General features: G+C 54.4%; 1 protein-coding gene across 1 annotated transcript; it reads right to left on the minus strand.

Moving 5' to 3' along the window:
- Positions 1 to 213: 213 nt before the first annotated feature.
- Thop1 (thimet oligopeptidase 1) lies at positions 214 to 11301 on the minus strand. The gene is made up of 12 exons (XM_038311301.1): positions 11139 to 11301; positions 8309 to 8521; positions 5706 to 5854; positions 4724 to 4831; positions 4072 to 4174; positions 3459 to 3619; positions 2747 to 2882; positions 2281 to 2647; positions 1879 to 2080; positions 1117 to 1432; positions 763 to 899; positions 214 to 588 (listed from the first exon to the last, which is right to left on the minus strand). Exons 1-12 carry the CDS (start codon positions 11152 to 11154, stop codon positions 433 to 435), a joined length of 2064 nt encoding a protein of 687 aa, XP_038167229.1. The 5' UTR covers positions 11155 to 11301; the 3' UTR covers positions 214 to 432.
- Positions 11302 to 18218: the final 6917 nt, after the last annotated feature.

Below are 18218 nucleotides of genomic sequence, written 5' to 3' on the forward strand. Positions count from 1 at the left end.
TCTCCCCCTACCTGCCCTAGAAAGGTCCAGCCAGACGCTGGTTGAGAACAGACACAATGACCCTGAGTGACACACTGAGCAGGTGACCCTGGCACTGTCCCTTTGCACCCTCAAATAGCTGGACTGTAATGTGACCCAAGAATGTCACGGTCCAGAGCACTGGGATGTGGCAGGCAAAGCCTGCGGGCAGAGCAGCAGAGAGGGAGGAGCAGGCAGGGGCCCTATGTGAAGTTTAATGGCTGCACCAGAGAACCATGTCCAACACTAGGTACGGGGAGGGGCTAGTGCAAGAAGGAGGCCACAGGGCAGCCTGAGGCCAGGCCCTGAGGACAGGGGGACCTTGAGCTCGGGTGTTCACCCACAGGCCCGAGGGCTGCTGAGGCCGCCCTGCCCGGGCTAGGCTAAGGCACAGGGCGGCGGGCTGGTCTGCAGTCAGCAGGCAGGTGGCTCGCTGCCTTCCACCTGCAGGCCCTTGCTCAGGAGAAAGGCATCCTGCTTAGGGTCACGGCCTAGGAACCGCTTCAGCATGGTGCTGGCATCCTCAGAGCCCCCCGGCCTCAGGATGTTGGTCCGGTAATCCATGCCGACCTGGGGGCAAAGGAGATTAAGGTCAGAGGGGGTGGGGCTGGCACTGGGGTTCCCTATGCCAAGGGGAAGCTCTGTAGGCCGAGGCACAGTGGCTGAGCGCATGTGCAGAGGCAGACCCCAGGGGTTGCCTAGCTGGGAGCAGCATGTAGCTGGGGCCCGTGCACTGGAACTCACCTTGGGGCTCAGCACACCCTCTTGTTTGAAGCGGGTGTGGAACATATCCATGGAGTACACCTCGCTCCACAGGTAGCCGTAGTATTGCGCATCGTAGCCGCCAGCCAGGTGGCCAAAGGTGGCTGGCATGTTGGTCCCTGGACAGACACAGTGAGGTGCAGGCTGTAGTGTCCACCCCTGGGGAAGGACAGACTGGGCGGGGACAGTGTGGGGCCTCTGGTGACGTGTCCCAGATGCTTTGAGGTTGTGCAGCCCCTGGGGTGGTGCCCAAGACAGGTGCTGGCTGCAGCAGACAGGCTAGGTTGTGAGCATGGGTTAAGGCCTCAGGTGGAGTAAGGCAGCCCCTGCAGTTACCTGGTGTGGCCGGCACCCCGAGGATCTCCTGGCAGAGCCGGGCATACTCCTCAGCAGGGTCAGCGTCTGTCTGTGTGTGCAGGGCCTGGTCCACCTTGGCGAGCACGATCTGCCGCAGGTTGAAGAGGCCCGCGTTGGCCTGGCGGGACCGGATGAGCTTCTCGAGCAGCTCCTGGGGAGCTGCGCTGCCCGTCCGGTAGTGCTGAGACATGCGCATCAGCGGCTCCTTCTCCCACACCCAGTTCTCCAGCATCTGCGAGGGCGCCTCCACGAAGTCACGCTCCACATGGGTCCCACTGAACATGGCGAACTCCGCCTGCACAGGCACAAGCGGGGAAAAGCCTCAGCCCCTGGGCAGTCCCAGCAGCTGTCAGCTCCACAGGCTCCTGAACACAGCAGTTCACTGTTGGGAGAGGCTGGGCTGAACCGCACTCCCAAAGCCATCTCAGATACATGGGCCGGCAGTGCAGTGAGGGCACGGGACTGCTGCAGGCCACCATCACACCAGACAGGGCGGGAGGGAGAGGTTTGGGCCAGCCAGCAACAGGGTGCAGTGGGTAAGGGAGCAACTGTCCTCTGGTCTGCATACACAAGGCATGGCCCACGCATGCACACAGCCCCCCACCCCACAAAAGCAGCAAATGTGAAATCAACTTATGCAGAGCGGAAGGCCAAAGGCCAGCCCGTGCCAGGAGGGGTGAATGCGCCTCTCCATGGCACTGCTCAGCCACGCACTGAGCCCCAGGCGCCCACGCCACTTACCTGGGAGCAGAGCTGGTGCATGACATGGCCGAACTCATGGAAGTAAGTCTCCACTTCGTCATGCTGCAGCAGGGAAGGCGTGTCAGGGGTCGGCTTGGTGAAGTTGGCTACCATGGCCGCGATGGCCAGCTGCCGGCTACCATCCTGCCGCAGGCAGCCGGGCTGTAGGCCGAAGCAGGCCGCGTGGCCGTACTTCCCTTCCCTGATGGTAAGGTGAGGTCAGAACAGAGACAAGAGACACCCAGACATCCAGAGCTGGTATCGGCATCAGTGGCTACTGGATCTCTGGGGCGGCACCGCCCACAGCAACAGCTCCACGCCCCCCGGGGTTTCCTCCTCCTCTACCCCCTTGCAGACAGTAGAGCAACACTGAACCGGGTGCCCTGCAGGATCCGAGCACACCTGGGGTACAGGTCGAGGTAGAACTTGCCAATCTCCTCTCTAGAGGCAGCGTCGCGCACCGAGTAGAGCCGCACGTCTTCGTGCCAGGCGGCAGCCCCCTCCTCCAGCGTGAAGGTCAGTCCCAGTAGCTCCTGGTAGATGGCCAGCAGCCCACGCGTGACCACTTGCATCGGGAAGTACTCCTTCAGTAGGTTTTGGTCCACGCGGTAGCGTGTCTCTTCCACCTGGTTCATGTAATAGCGCATGTCCCATGCGTGGATGCGCCCATCGAACGGCAGTCCCAGCTTGGTGCACTCCGCCTCCTTCAGCTCCATGATCACGGCGCGCTCCTGCTCGCCCAGTGGCTTCAGCTTCTGGGCCAGCTCATCTGCAGAGGCACCACCATCACCCAAAGCCCAGGAACCACAGGAGAGCCAGTGTGTGTGGACAGGATGGGAATCCATGGCCAGGGCAGGAAGGGCACTACCTAGGAAGGTGGCTACTGTTTGGCTGGTCTTGGCCATATTCATCTCCAGGATGTAGTCAGCATGTGTACGGAACCCCAGGAGGCTGGACTTCTGTGCCCGCAAGGACACCAGCTCCTTTAGGATGGCACAGTTCTCCTGCAGGGACACAGACAGCAGGCGGATCCACCTCTGCACCACCCAGACAGGACCACAGGTGCAGAGAGAGGCACCACAAATCTGATCACACAGAAAGCAGACCCGCCACCGAGATGGCACAACAGACAGCGGGTGTTGTGCATGGGAAGGACGGACTGCCCAGGAGGGTGGACAGCAGGCCTGCTGGACGCAGCGCCAGCCACATGCAAGAGCCCTCGGGAGTTCAGGGGTGAGGAGCCCCGAGGACGAGGGTAAAAGTCCCTTCCCAGTCCACGGACAGTTTGTCTGCCGTCCACAGAAGTCAGGTGCCCACCTCAAACTGTAGCCACGGGAGGTGAGGCACCCAAGCTGCAGTCACCCTAAAGCATTCCCTGCTCTGTCCCCCTGCAGCTCAGACCCCTCACCTGCTCAAGAGCTAAGTGCAGACTGCCCACACCCATACCAGGGCTACCAGGTGTCCGCGTGACAGTGAGCGCCCGAGTGCAGGGCCCCATGGGCAGCTGCAGAGGGACAGCCTGCAGCAGGGTGCCTGGGGGGGCAGTGGGTGCCGCGGCACAGCTGCGGCTGCAGCCCCACCTCCTTGCAGCGGCAGTTGAAGGCCTCCTCCACCAGACGCCGTGTCTCAGGCACATGGCACTTCTTCAGCAGCGGGAAGTAATGCGGGTACTTGAGAGTGACCTTTAGCCTGCCGTCCTCCGTCTTCTCCAGCGAGTTTAGGAAGTCCTCAGGAAGGCCGCCTGTGGACGCAGCGAGACTATTCAACCACTGAGTGTGGCAAGAGCTGAAGAGTGGTGGGGAACACTGGGCCATCTCAGGCACGTGAGATACCGGGGAGGTGCCTGGGGACCTCAGACACCAAAGACGATGGGGGCACCAGAGAGGCAGGGGCATCACAGCCGCAGGGTGAAAGCCCAGTGGCCAAACGAAGGTGCTAATCCACCAAGGTTCCAGGCCCGGGCAGAGATTCACCATCCCTTATCCTGAGCTGAAACCCACGCTGTGTGGCGGGGGCCTGTGGGGTCCAGAACAACCACTAACAGTGCCAGGCAAGGATGGCCTCAGCTGCCGCCTAGCTCAGGGCTCCTGCTGTGGACAGGATCTGGGCCAGCAGAACCCAGTTCTCACCTCCCAAGGATGTCACCAGTGCCCTTGGCAGCTGCGAGGACACCCTCCCCCACAGCACGCTCACCCAGCTCCTCGCGTGTAAAGGGCAGGAAGGTGGTATCCTCGTTCAGGTTCTTGTTGAAGTCAATGCACAGCAGGCTCAGCTTCTTCTTGATCTCCTTGATCTTCTGCAGAGAGCAGTGAGGGGGACGCTGGCCTCCACCGGACCTCCAGGCCGCCCGCCCACGGCAATGGGGGTAGGGGGCACCAGCCTTGCCAGACCTCCAGGCCACCCCTCCTACAACCACCAAGCAAAGGACAGGAGGCGCTGCCACGCCTCAGCCACACCCCAGGCTTCCGGCGAGCCGTCAGCCTGCAGCTCTGGCCGTGCTGACGCAGACGGGGCTATATCTATGTCTACTAGAGCTCAGGGACGTGCTGTCAGGGACAACAATCAAGGCTGCAGGCTGTGACTGTCCCCTGCTGTCAGCAAAAGGGCTCCAGAAACCCCAGCACAGCCTACTCAACAGGGAGTACCGGGACAGTTGTCAGGGACCATGTGTGGCCTACGTGGGTCTGGATGTAAGCCACGAGACACTCCAGGCCCAGCCGAGCAGATGGGCAGGCAGCTGCCACATGCCATGCACAGACAGACATGCTTCCCTAGGCTCAGGCCCCAGAGAATGGGGACAAATGTCTGCGGGCCTTGATTGAGTGCATTCGGGAGAGCAACCCACCTCCTGTGTGTCCTGAGGTAGGTGGAGCCCATTCCTCCGACCCAACTTGATCAGTCGCTCCAGGTAACGAGCTGCCTCTGGCCGCAGGGAATCCTTGGAGACTTTCTCCTGGAAGAGTTCATCAGAAGCTCAAGTCAAACCCTGGACAATAGCTCAGGAAACAGCGCTCGCTTCCAGCCTCCATGGGCAGAGCACATGTGAGCACACCCACACAGACAGGAAAACATACACGCAATCAAAAACCCAAACATCTTTAAATGAATAAAAAAAAAAACCCATGATCTGATCAGAGACAGAGAGGGAGGACCCTAGTTCCCGGTCAGCACAGACTACAGAGAGCACCCCATCTACCAACACAACGGAACCCCAATCTCAACCGCAGGCTGCCTCAGGTGTGGCCATGGTGGTCCTGGGTGTACAAAGGTACCAATCTGTGCAGTGGACACAGAACAATGAGGCTGCAGGAACCCCAGCCAACACCTTTTTCTTCTTTTGGTGATGGGACGTAACCTTGGAGGACAGGCACTTCACTCACAACCACGCCCCAGCCGCCCTCTGGAGGACTCTAGGAGGGGCTCCGCCCTGACCACGCCCCCAGCCCATTAAGGGAAATTCTGGGCGGGGCTCCACCCTGACCACGCCTCCAGCTCCCTCACTGGGGATTCTGGACAGGGTTTTCCCCACTGTGGACAGGATCTTGGGAAGCCCAGGCTGGCTTTGAACTCAGTCTCTGCCCACTGAGTGCTGGGGGTGAGAAGCATGTGCCATGACAGTGTGTTGTATCCCACGTAGCCGTGGTGAGCCTGGAGCATGTGCTGCCCCAGCCTGCCAAGTGCTGCAGTGACACACACCGGGCCCTGCATCCCATTGACGGCTGTGTGATCCTTACAAGTCCTTCACCAACAGCCTCGACCACAGCAGAGGCCTTAGCACGCCAGGACCGCAAGGTTCACACGGTGGCTGCCCTCTGTCCCCCACACACCTGCAGCCATACGACCCTCTGGTACACGTCCTGCCTCATGCTCATCTCCACATCGAACTCCGAGAGCCTCTTGTCGGCCTCTGTGCTGGCTGTGCGGATGTCCCTGGATGGGGACACGTGCTGGGGGAAGTCCAGAATGTTCCTCTGTACTGAGAGTGAGATATGGGGACAGGATGAGAGGCCAGCCAGGCTGAGGCACTGGAGAGAGAGAGGGAATGCAGTCACCCGCGGCCTCGGGACAATGGCTCCGTGGCTGACCCACTCACAGGGCTGGTGCTTTTGCCTGCCGTCCCAGTACCACAGAGCTGAGGCAGGAGCATGCCTGAATCTGGAGCCAGTGTGGGGTCACACACTCTTGCCCTGTGACACAATCCCCTGCCCAGGCGTGAAGCCAAGAGGAACAAAGGCACAGGTCTATCGGGTCTCGTGCACAACAGCCAAAGGTAGGGAAACCCCGCTCACACGCTGGAGTGAGCCTGACACTCACAGGGCACTGGGCACAGGACTTCACGACAAGAAACATCCCAAGACAAAGCAGATGTGTGGGTGTGCGGGACAGGGACAGGAAAGGGACGGCATTCCGGCTCAAGGATGGAGGCTCATTCTGGGTGGTGATGGCCCTACAGAGTCCTAGTTTACAATGATTGATGCTAGCCAGTGTAGGAAGGGACCTGGTCCCTTGAGTACTTGAGTACTTTAGCTGCCCATAAACTAAGTGACTGGAGCCCGGGGGAAGACAAAGGACATGACCTCCATGCAGAGCTCATGGGGTGAACTGAGGAGCTGCGAGGGGCAGCCCAGACACACCTGTTTCTCTCTTTGTTCTTTGTTTTGGAACAAGGTTTTGCTATGGCCCAGGCGAGGCCTGAACCTGTGGTATTCCTCCTGCCTCAGCATGCCAAGAGATGAAATTAGAGGTGTGAGCTACCACACTGGGCGGAGGGAAGACTTGCAGGCCAGGCCGGCAGGAATATCAAAGAACGCCTGGTACAACAATGCCAGATCAAGGGAAGGAGTGCCAGGGGTCACCACTGCATGAGATTCCCACCTGAGACCAGAGGAAGACACAGCTTGATGCATGAGGGGAAACTGAGGCTAGGGTCACCAGAGCAGGTGAGGGAGAAGAAGCCAGATGCATCTAAGGGGTAGGTAAGGCCAGAGTCAGCTGGGGAAGCCGCAGGAAGCTGCTGGCAGGCCCATCTGGACCACACCAGGATGCAGGAGGAAGAGCCCTGTTGGATCTGAGGCAGAGGCCTCAATGGTCTGAACATGTGTTTCCTGCCCATTTCCAAATGGGGGGACTGGGACACGGTGGCCCTTGGACCTTGGGTCTGCTGGGTCTGAGGAGAAAGCTGCCGTGCTAGGTGGCAAGAGGAACACTGAGCATCATGTTAGAGACAAAGAGTCGAGGCGGGGTGCCACATGGGGATATGAAAAGGGATGCTGTGAGCAGCCCAAATCTGCACCGACGGTGAGGACTCAGCTCTGAGGGGGCCTCCGTTGGCTGAGACGTGAAAACCTCCATGTGGATGATCATAAACCCCCAGCATCAGCAATGCTGCTGTAGTAACAGAAAACAAAAGCAGATGCCCCACTGAGAATGTGGAGGTTTGCTCTAGGACACACTGAGGCAGGAGGATAACCAGGACTTAGAACAGTCTAGGAGGCACAGAGAAGTCGACTTAAAATAAAACAAGGGCCAGTGAGCTAGGAAAGTGAATAATGGTGTCTGTCACCAGGTCCAACAACCCGGACAAGATCCAGACCACGAGAAGAGGAGTGGACGAATGCAAGCAGTGCTCCACACACACGCATATACAGACACGAGCACAGACACAGCCGTGCTCCACACACACGTGCACACACACACAGGAGCACAGACACAGCCGTGCTACACACACACACACACACACACGCACACACACACTCAGAAGCACCGACACAGCTGTGCTCACACACACACACGCGCACACACACAGGCACACACACACACAGGAGCACTGACACACACTAGTCATCCAAGCATGCAGGGGTTGAGGCAGGAGGACCCAAATCTGAGGCTACACTGGCTACATTGTAAGACGCTGTCTCAGGAAAGGAAACAAAGAAACAGGCAGGCGACTCAGCAGTCAGTGCAGCGGCTGCCCCTGCAGAGAACCCAGATCTGATTTCCAGCATCCACATGGTGGCTCACAACTGTCTGTGACTCTAGCTCCAGGGGACCTAATGCCCTCCTCTGGCCTTAGTGGGTACCGCTTGTGCACCCTCACACACACAGGCAATATTCCCACACACAAAAAATAAAAATATTTTTGTTGTGTATTTTTTTTCTGCTTCTGTTTATTAGACAGGGTCTTTCTATGTAGACCAGGCCAGCCTCAAACTCAGAGATTCATCTGAGTCTGACTCCTAAATGCTGGGATTAAAGGGTGTGTGCCACAAAGACCAGCCTAAAAATCAACAAATCTTTAGAAGAAAGTAAACAAACTTAGTCGAGGCCTGCTTGGCAGCTCAGGCAGGATTTGACAGCTGAGCTGGCTCAATCCGCCCATGTTGCAGGGAGGCTGCCCACCCCGCTGGCTCCCACTCGTCGCCGAGCTCACCCGTGTAGGTCACCTCCACATCAGCCAGGGCCTTCAGTGTGCTCTCATAGGACACCTCCTCGAAGTCCTGGGCGCCCACACGGTCATACACACACTTGGTCTGCTCAATGAGCTCCTTGGTCAGGGCCTGGATCTGCTGTGCACTCAGGTCCCAGCGTAGATGATTCACCTTGGAGCACAGGGACGCCTTGTCCACAACGTCCCTCGCACAGGCTGCAGGAAAGAGGAGAGTGGGACGTCATACGCAAGAGACCCAGGGGCTTGTGGGAAGCACTGAGTCTCTAGCCAGAAGAACAAGCCCACCATCCTCCTCCCAGGACCTGCAGGGTGCATGTGCAGACCAAGGACAGAACCCGGGTCCAAACCTTCATGTGTGGAGGGATACTGTATGCCGGGGCTCCACCCTGGCCACGCCCCCAGCCCCTCACTGGGGATTCTAGGCGGGGCTCCACCCTGGCCATGCCCCCAGCTCCTCACTGGGGGATTCTAGGCGGGGCTCCACCCTGACCATGCCCCTAGTCCTTCACTGGGATTCTAGGTAGGGGTTCTACTGCTGAGGCAAATGTTGTCCCAGAAATGTAAGCACACAGGTTCTCAAGGTCTGGAGAGGTCAGCCCTGAGGAGTCCCCTGTTCTCCAAGCGATGGTGGCGCCACACAGTCACCTAGCAGCCCGTCATTCAGGATTAGGTGTGGCCCTCTACACCCCCCTGTGTTGCCAATATATAATTAAGGCCATTCCTGCCCACATCGGCCTCACCGACAAACGCAGGTATGGAAGTGGGGCTGGCAGGCGGCACTGGGATGACCAGGAGGGGAAGGGCTCAATGGCAGGTGCTGTGGCCGGAACAGGGCAGTGGACACCAGCTGCTGCCAGCACCCACCAACCCGACAGCCCCAACATTTTTCTGGATTAAGCAAATCCAGAAAATCGTGATGACGCGAGGCAGCTGAGCAGGGCCATAGCGCTCTGTATCCTGTGATAATTCATCTATAATTCAGGGCCATGTAAAACAAAGGGGGGCTGGCTCACAGGAGATGCTTTGGGAAGGGACAAGCGAGGTGCCGGCCCACCAGAACTGCGTTTTCACAAAGGTAGACCGGGTGCCTGTTCTCAGCGCTCAAGAGGCTGAGGCAGGACGGTTCAATGTTTAAGGCACAAAGAGAGACCATAGCACAGCCAAGCTTCTCACAAATAAAGACAGGATTAGGGACAGGAGCTATGGCGGGTTAGAGCATTTGCCTGGTGTGCAGCGGGGCACAACTGCCGTCCCATACTTGGGAAGCTGAGGCAGGAGGACAAAGAGTTCGGGGTCATTGACGGCTACATATCAAGTATGAGGTCAGCCTGGGGTACAGAGACCCTGTCTCAAAATCCAAAACCATGGATGGGTATAGTGGTGCACACCTTTAACCCCAGCTACAAAGAGAAACCCTTTTTTTCGCCCGAAGACAGGGTTTCTCTGTAGCACTGGAGTCTGTTTTGGAACTTGCTCTGTGGACAGACTGGGCTCAAACCCACAGCGATCCACCTGTCTCCGCCTCCCGAGTGCCGGGATTCAAGGCGTGTGCCGCCATTGTGAGAAACACTGCCTCAAAAGCAAAAATAAGGATGGTGGGCAGCTACTGAGGAAAATACTGACATCAGCCCCTCCTCCACACACCCGTGTGCCAGCTCACAGAAGCAAAGGGTTTTAGGAGTGGGGGCGGGGCCAGCTGTGAGAACGGAGAGAGTCCTAAAATTCTGGAGAAGCTAGGATTTCAACATCTTTCTGTAAACATCTGGATTACTGCCTCCATTTCAGGTCACCTTCCAGCTGAGGCAAGAGTAACTAATTATTCCTGTTACCACGATCACAACTGGGGGACTGTGTGCAGATACGAGAAAATGCAAAGGAGCCGCCACACACCCCGGGCCACAAGTCACACAGTGCCGTTTCCCACTGCTGCTAGGCGGGAAACTCAGGACGTGGCACTCACAGCTGACCGCATCCCCGGCCCTCCGCACTGTTCAAGATAGGATCTTGCCAAGTTGCCCCGGCTAGCCTTGCAATCTACACCGGCTGGACCAGTCCGTTTTCTGGATTAAGCAAATCCAGGGGACACCCGGATGGAAGCAGCTGAAGGCGCTTGCGGCCAACCCTGAGGACCCCAGACTCACGAGGTGGAAAGAGAGCACCAACTCACCACGCGAACGGACTAAATAATGCTTTTAAAAAAATCAAACTTTTTGCGCTGTCTACACCTGTCACTGGAATCCCTGCCCCCATCCTGGCCTGGCGGCTCTCTCCTCAGGAGAGAAAGATGAGTCTCCCGACGGGCCTGCACGAACCTCGTGCCCTGCGCTAAGAGGCTTGGGTAGGAGAGAAGTTCAGTGGTGAAGGGCGCGTGCGTGCCGCTCTTCAGAGGGCCCGAGTTCGGGTCCCAGCACCACTGAAAGGCCACTCCGTGGGTGCCGCACACACGTGCACGTACCCACACAGACACATAATCACACATAATAAACCCTTAAAAGAAAAAGGACCTAAATAGAGGAGGTCCCCTGACATCGCTAGATGCTAGACGGCCCACGGCCCTGGAACCCGGGTTCCCACGCCACCGTCTCCACGCAGCCCTCCAGAAAGCTCGGCAGCTCCGCTCACTCTAGTTAGAGCAGCAGGGAGCGAGCACGAGGAAAGTTGTTTTAATCTTTTTAAATCCTGTCTGCCAAGTGGATGAAGTCATGGGAAGTGGGGTCATTCATTTTGCAGATGAGGGGGTCGGGAACCCCACGAGCTCTCCCGGCGGGGGGAGGTGTGCGGACCCGGGACCGCGACGAGGGGCGACCGGTACCTGCGGGGGGCTTCATGGCGGTGTGCTGCGCGCGCACGGCCCTGCTCCGGTGCTCCGCTGGGACGCCCGGTCTCCTCGGGAGCTCCCGGCCTCTGCCCGCCGCCTCGCCGCCGCTCCCGCACAGAGGGACCCGCCGCCCGCGCGCTCGGGGCACGCTGGGAAGGCGCCTGAGCGCCAGGAGGCGGGCGTCGGGAGCGCGCATGCGCTTGGCTCTGCGCACGAACAGCTCAGCACGAAGGCCGTGATTGGCTGTCAAGGGCTGGTGGGCGGGCCCGCAAAGCAGCCGGGATGCTGTTTCTATGGAAACCTAACACCGCCCTCTTCTGTTCGGATGTGGCCCAGTGCAGACCCTGTGCATTTGCCCTTGCGCTGTTCATTTCAGTTTTTTCTGTTCTTCGGTCCGTGCAGCCCAGGCTAGCCTCACCCTCGCCACGTAGCCGTGGATGACACTGAACTCCAGATCCTTATGCTTTTTCTTTTCCTGAGCTGAGTGTGATGGCACACACGTGCAGTTCTAGTGCTAGCTAAGTAGAAGCGGCCCAAACTGCAACCTGCAGGGGTAGCCTGGGCTACATACCCTGTCTGGAAAAAAAACCAATAAAACTTAAATGAATCATCTCTGGCAATACACAGTGTCTTTTCGCAGTGCTGTGATAAAGCAGGGGCTGGGGAGCTGGCTCAGGGGCAAGAGCAGTGACATCGAGAGGACTTTAGATCCCAGGTTCCAGGGGACATGATGTTCTCTCTGGCCTCTGCAGGCACTGCGGGCGCGTGGAACACATGCACACAACCATAAATACACCCTTTAAACAGCAGCTTAAAGAGGCAGAGGCAGGCGGAGCTCTGTGAGTTCAAGGCCAGCCTGGTCTGCAGAGCGAGTTCCAGGACAGCCAGGGATACACAGAGAGACGCTGTCTTGGAAAACATAGATAGATAGATAGATAGATAGATAGATAGATAGATAGATAGATAGACAGACAGACACAGCTTAAGGGAGACAGTTTTTGGCTCCCAGCTCGCAGCACAGCTTCCCTGGGGGAAATCAAGGGCTCAGGCGCCTGAAGCACGTCGTGCTCGCCTAGAAATGGCAAGGCCTGCATGCTTTTGATCTGCTCGCTTTCTCCACTTTGCACAGTCCGGGAACAGACTGCGCAGAGTCCTCCTCAATGACATAACAAAGATAATCCTCCCAGGAGGACACAGGAGCCATCTCCCTAGGGATCTGAGATCCAATCAGCTTGATGGGTCACACTGATCATCATGATTACCTAGAGGAAATACCAGCCTGGGGCGCGGTGGGTGGATCTGCAGGCCCCAGCACCCACAAAGGGCAACAGGAGGGGGGTTGTATAGGGAACCCTAGAGGAAATGCTGAGGTTAGACTAGTAGAATCTGGCTTTAAGCCAGAGAATTTTCTATTATTTCATGTGTATGGTGTTGTGCCTGGGTATGTCTGTGCACCGCATGCATGCCCTTGCAGAACAGAACTGTTACAGACAGGTGTGAGCTGCCATGTGGGTGCTAGGAATTGAACCCAGGCCCTCTGGAAGAACAGTCAGTGCTCTCAACCTCTGAACCATCTCTCCTGAGAGATTTTTGACTCAATATGCAAAATAGAGAGCAACGTCAACCTCAGGCTGCCATGATCATGTTAAATATGCTTCAACACACACAACAGACACACAAACCACGGACCACGGACTGACGTGGAACCTGCTGATGGGGGGCACCAGGGATGGCGTCAAAGGCAGCAAAAGGACTTGTGGGAGTCAATCCTCTGCCATCAGCATGTGGTTTTTGGGAATGGATCTAGGGTCTATAGGGGTCGGTGGAAAGTGAGTTTTGTTTTGTTTTGTTTTTTTCAGAGTGAGGTTGGATATTTATTTAGTGGGTTATGGAGGGGGAAGGGAGAAGGGGAGAGAGGCAGAAAGAGAGAGAGGAGAGAGAGAAGAGAGAGGAGAAAAAAAGGGGAGAGAGGGGAGAGAGAGAGAGAAGGGAGACAGAAGCTCCCTCTTTGAGAGGGAGATGGAAAAGTAAGGAACTCAGGGTGCAAGCAGGAAGGAAGAGTGGCAAGTGTTTTTACCGTCCCAGTTCAGACCCCTTGGCAGCCCTGGTGTGAGTGCGTGTGCCCGAGGGTGACTGTGTGTATGCATGCTTGGGTGCATTTGTGGGTCTGGTGTTTTGTCTGCCTCACCACCTGCATGCAGTACTTACAGCAGTCAGAAGAGGGCATATGGAAGTGAGGTGAACGAACAGCTGTGAGCTGCCTTCTGGGTGCAGTGACTAGAACAGAGGTCCTTTGGAAGAATAGCCAGTGTTCTTAACCAATGAACCATCTTTCCAGTCCTGCCCTGCTGGGTTTCTTTTCTTTATTTGTTCCTTTGTTAGTCTTTGGTTTTGGGGTTTTGTTTGTTTGTTTGTTTTGTTGTCTTTGAGATAGGGTCTCAATAGCCCAGGCTGACCTAGAATTTGCTATGAGGATGGCCTTGAACTCCTGACCCTCCTGCCTCCACCCCCAGAGTATTCATGCAGGCGTGCACTTACACATCTGGTTTCTGCACTCCTGGGAATGGAACCCAGTGCTTCATGCACATGCTTGCCCAGGGCTCTACCCACTGCCCCCTAGTCATCAACTTCAACACTGGGGAAGTCTTGTCATAGTTTTATTGTGTGTATGTGTGTGTGTGCGTGGGTGCATGTATATGTATGTGTGTATGTGCATGCGTGTGTGTGCATGTGTGTATGTGCATATATGTGTGAATGTGTGTATATGCATATGTGTGTATGTGTGCGTGTGTGCATGTGTATGTATGTGTGTATGTGTGTATGTGTGTGTATGTGTGTATGTGCATATGTGTGTACGTGGCATTCGACACATCGTTTCATTTAAGTGGCTCAATGATCCTCCTGCCTCAGCCTTCCCCAGTGCACATAAGGGCCACAATTTGGGACTCCTTTTCCCCCATAGCTTGAAAATTTTCATACTAGATTGGATTCTCAGATTCTGATCCCTGCACCTTGGGTGTTTAGTTTATTTTTTTCCCTTTCAGATTTTTCTATTTGTTACTGCGAGGAGTCAGAGATGTCGTCACCACACCATCCCTCTCTGCAGCCCCAGGACATGGCTACAGACCACACAGAGATTCATGAATTAGACATGGGAAGAATCTTAGGAATGACTAGTTCATGGAGAAGAGTTGGGTGTGACGAGGTGACATGATACATGCCATCGCAGGGTGTATATGAAGCCATGCACATCACATCCAGTCAAGAGCAGAAAGAGACAGCTGCAGGCTGCCCCCCCCCGCTCCTCTCTTTTAGTGCTCACATCACCCCCACCTAGGGAAAGTTGTCACCCACAGTGCCAGCCCCCAATCATGAGATGGGGACTTATTATTTGTTATGAAGTCCCAGCCTAATCTCAGGTCTGTCTCATCAGCTCTCAGTCTTTTTTTTTAAATATTTATTTATTTATTATGTATACAATATTCTGTCTGTGTGTATGCCTGTAGGCCAGAAGAGGGCACCAGACCCCATTACAGATGGTTGTGAGCCACCATGTGGTTGCTGGGAATTGAACTCAGGACCTCTGGAAGAGCAGGCAATGCTCTTAACCTCTGAACCATCTCTCCAGCCCGCTCTCAGTCTTACTTTAACCCATTTCTCTCCATCTATTTTTGCCTTGGGACTTTTTGCCTTTCATTCTGTATGTCCTATTCTGTGCCTGGCTGGCCCCAAGCGTTTCCCTCTCTTTCTTCCTCCTCTAGTTCTCTCTAGCTTCAGCTTCCTCCTCCTAATTCTCTCTGCTTGTTAGCCCCACGTATCTCTCTACTGCCCAGCTATTGGCTGTTCAGCTTTTTATTAGACCAGTCAGCTGCCCTACGCAGGCAGCACATCTCTACATAATTTTAAAAAAATGCAACACATTTTTAAACAGATGTGGTGAAAACGGATACAACACATTGTTGCCTAGTTAAAGTAATATTCCACACACACGGTGGGTTGGGTCTTCTCAGACCTCTTAGTTTTAATCAAGACAGTTCTCCACAGACAGACCCACAAGCCCTCATGATCTACACAATTCATGTAGCCTCTTGCTAAGTGATTCTAAGTTGTCTCAAGCTGACAGTGAAAACTAATCTGATAGGGGGAAAGCAGAAGCCACAGGGCCGCACAGGGGTTTAGGTAAATTTGCATACTTTCCCTGTAATTCCAGTTTCTGGTAGGAAAAAAACCTTAAACAGTTGGTAACTGCCAGGGAAGTCTCTGCTAAAGATGGCTTCAGCTATTCCTCTCTTCTCTCAATTCCTCAAAGGCGCCTGGCTTTTCTATCCTGTCTACCACACACGTCTGCAGGACCCACAGGAAAATGACGACTGAACTTGCCAAAACAAGATGGGACAGTCCTTCAGGGCTCCTACTTTATGGAAGAGTCTGCCAGACATTCTGCAGGACATAGAAGAAATGGGCTGACAAACCAAAAAAAAAAAAAAGATAAATTAGATATGAAACTTTAGACTCACAAAGATAGGATAAATGATAGAGTATTTTCTTTAATTTTGCCAAATACAAATACACTAAATATTGTAATTGTAATTCATGCTTGATAGCTGTTTTGTTATATGTAATTGTACTATGTTAAAGTTAATACCTTCCTTTTTGATTAGACAGAACAATGGAAAGGGAAAATGATGTAGGTAGGATACCCCTTTGTATGCTGTTTTGTTGTTGTTTTTTTTTGTTATTTTTTTGGGTTTTTAAATATTTATTTATTTGTTATGTATACAATATTCTATATGTGTGTATGCCTGCAGGCCAGAAGAGGGAACCAGACCCCATTACAGATGGTTGTGAGCCACCATGTGGTTGCTGGGAATTGAACTCAGGACTTTTGGAAGAGCAGGCAATGCTCTTAACCACTAAGCCATCTCTCCAGCCCCATGTTTTTTGGTTTTTTGAGACAGGGCTTCTCTGTGGCTTTGGAGCTTGTCCTGGAACTAGCTCTTGTAGACCAGGCTGGCCTCGAACTCACAGAGATCTGCTTGCCTCTACCTCCTGAGTTCTGGGATTAAAGTCATGCAGAAAAAGAAAAAGCTACTTTGGCCTACAGCAGGGCAGAAAATACCTAGAAGGGAAAGTGAAACTGAATATAGGGAGAAAGAAGGCAGAGTCAGGGAGATGCCAGCAGCCACCAGGGAAGCAAGATGTGAGATAACAAGCCATATGCCTTGTGGTAAAATAAAGAATAATAGAAAAGGGTTGCTTAAGTTGTAAGAGCTAGTTATTAATAAGCGTGAGCTAATAGACCAAATGGTTTATAACTATTATTAAGCCTCAAAGTTATTCAGGAACTGACAGACAGGAGAGAAACTTCCAGTTACACCCTTCAAGTCCCTAACTAACCCAGAACACTCAGTTTGGTAATTATAATCACACTATATTGAGAGTGGCATGTGCGTATATAGGGGGAATGGCAGAAGTCTGACATCTCAGTACTCGGAGGCTGATGCAGGGGGATTGTCATACATTTTTATTTTCCAAGACAGGATTTCTCTGTTTAGATCAAGCTGTCCTGGAACTCAAGAGACCTGCCTGCCTGTCTCCTGCATGCTGGGATTAAAGACGTGATCGTTATTGCCCACAGAGACTGTGATGGTGTGAGGCCAGCCTGAGCTACACAGCGAAACAAAAATAGGAGAGCTCAAGACTTAAGAGTGTGTATAGCAAGCTAGGTGTGGAGTACACCTTTAATCCCAGCACTTGGGAGACAGAGGCAGGCAAGATCTCTGAGTTTAATGAGACCCTGTCTTGAAAACACTAAAAAATAAATAAATGAATAAATGAACAAAAGTGTATGCAGCTCTTTCAGAGGATCCGAACAGCTCACAACTCCAGCTTCAATTTCAGTGCAGAGACTCTGCACTTCCATACACACGCCCAACGAAAGACATACCTGTCTGGGCCAGGGCTTCACCCGAGCCCCTGGCATCCACATATCCAGGGAGTCTAGAAGTTTGGGTGGAAAGTTCCATTACAAGCCCCCTCCCCGCAGTTGCCTCAGTCCAGACTCCACCTCCGAGGAAGCAAGCTAAACGGTGGCCCCTCCCAGAGACGCTCAAGACCACTCAGGGTATTTAAACTGCCCCCAGAGAATGAATAGGTCGTCTTCGTGAGCTTCTTTCCCATCTCCTTCCCTGGCTGGCCTGGAAGGCCACTTTGAGTGTTGTCATCCAGTAAACCTGGGCCTTTTCTAATTCGATTTGATTTGGTCTGAGTTGGATTAATGTGTCGGTGGAGAAGTTTATTGGGACATAAAACTTTTTCAATACATATAATTAAAGACAAATCTTTAAAAAGGGACCATGTATAAAATAGAGTGCCCAAGGGGGCTGGAGAGATGGCTCAGCGGTTAAGAGCACTGGCTGCCCTTCCAGAGGTTCTGAGTTCAATTCCCAGCAACCACATGGTGACTCAAGACTCTGACACGCAGGTGTTCATGCGGAGTACTCATACATAAAATTAAATAAAGTTTAAAAAAACATTAAACATTAAATACACACACACACACATATATTGGCCAAAATAGATTGGTGAGCTGAGAAGCACTTGTGCTTCTTTCACAGAAAGCGGGATATGCCTGTATTCCAGCACTTCCGAGGAGGTTCAGTTCATTTAAAAAAAAAAAAAAAAAAAACAAAAAAAAAACAAGTCCAGGCGGTGGTGGCGCACTCGGGGGGCAGAGGCAGGCGGATCTGTGGGGTCTACAGATTGAGTTAAAGGATGCGCTCCGAAGCTACAGACAAAACAGCCTAGCGGCTCCTGGTAGTCGGGATTCAGAGCTGCAGCGCGGGGCACTGCGCCACGTGACCGGCCCCGGCCCACGTGTCCGCCTCGGCTCCGCCGGGTCCGCCGCCGCCCCGTCAAGCCCCTCTCCAGGCCCACCCCTGGTCTGTCAAACTGACTTCCGGCCTCCGAGAGGCTTCCGAGGTCAGATTTTTCCAACGACCCGGTTGTGCCCGCCTCCGTGTGACATCACTTCCAGTCAGGCGCACGCGCAGAACGCAATCGCGGAGCAATGGG

This window comes from Arvicola amphibius, chromosome 1 (genome assembly GCF_903992535.2).
Source record: "Arvicola amphibius chromosome 1, mArvAmp1.2, whole genome shotgun sequence".
NCBI lineage: Eukaryota > Metazoa > Chordata > Mammalia > Rodentia > Cricetidae > Arvicola > Arvicola amphibius.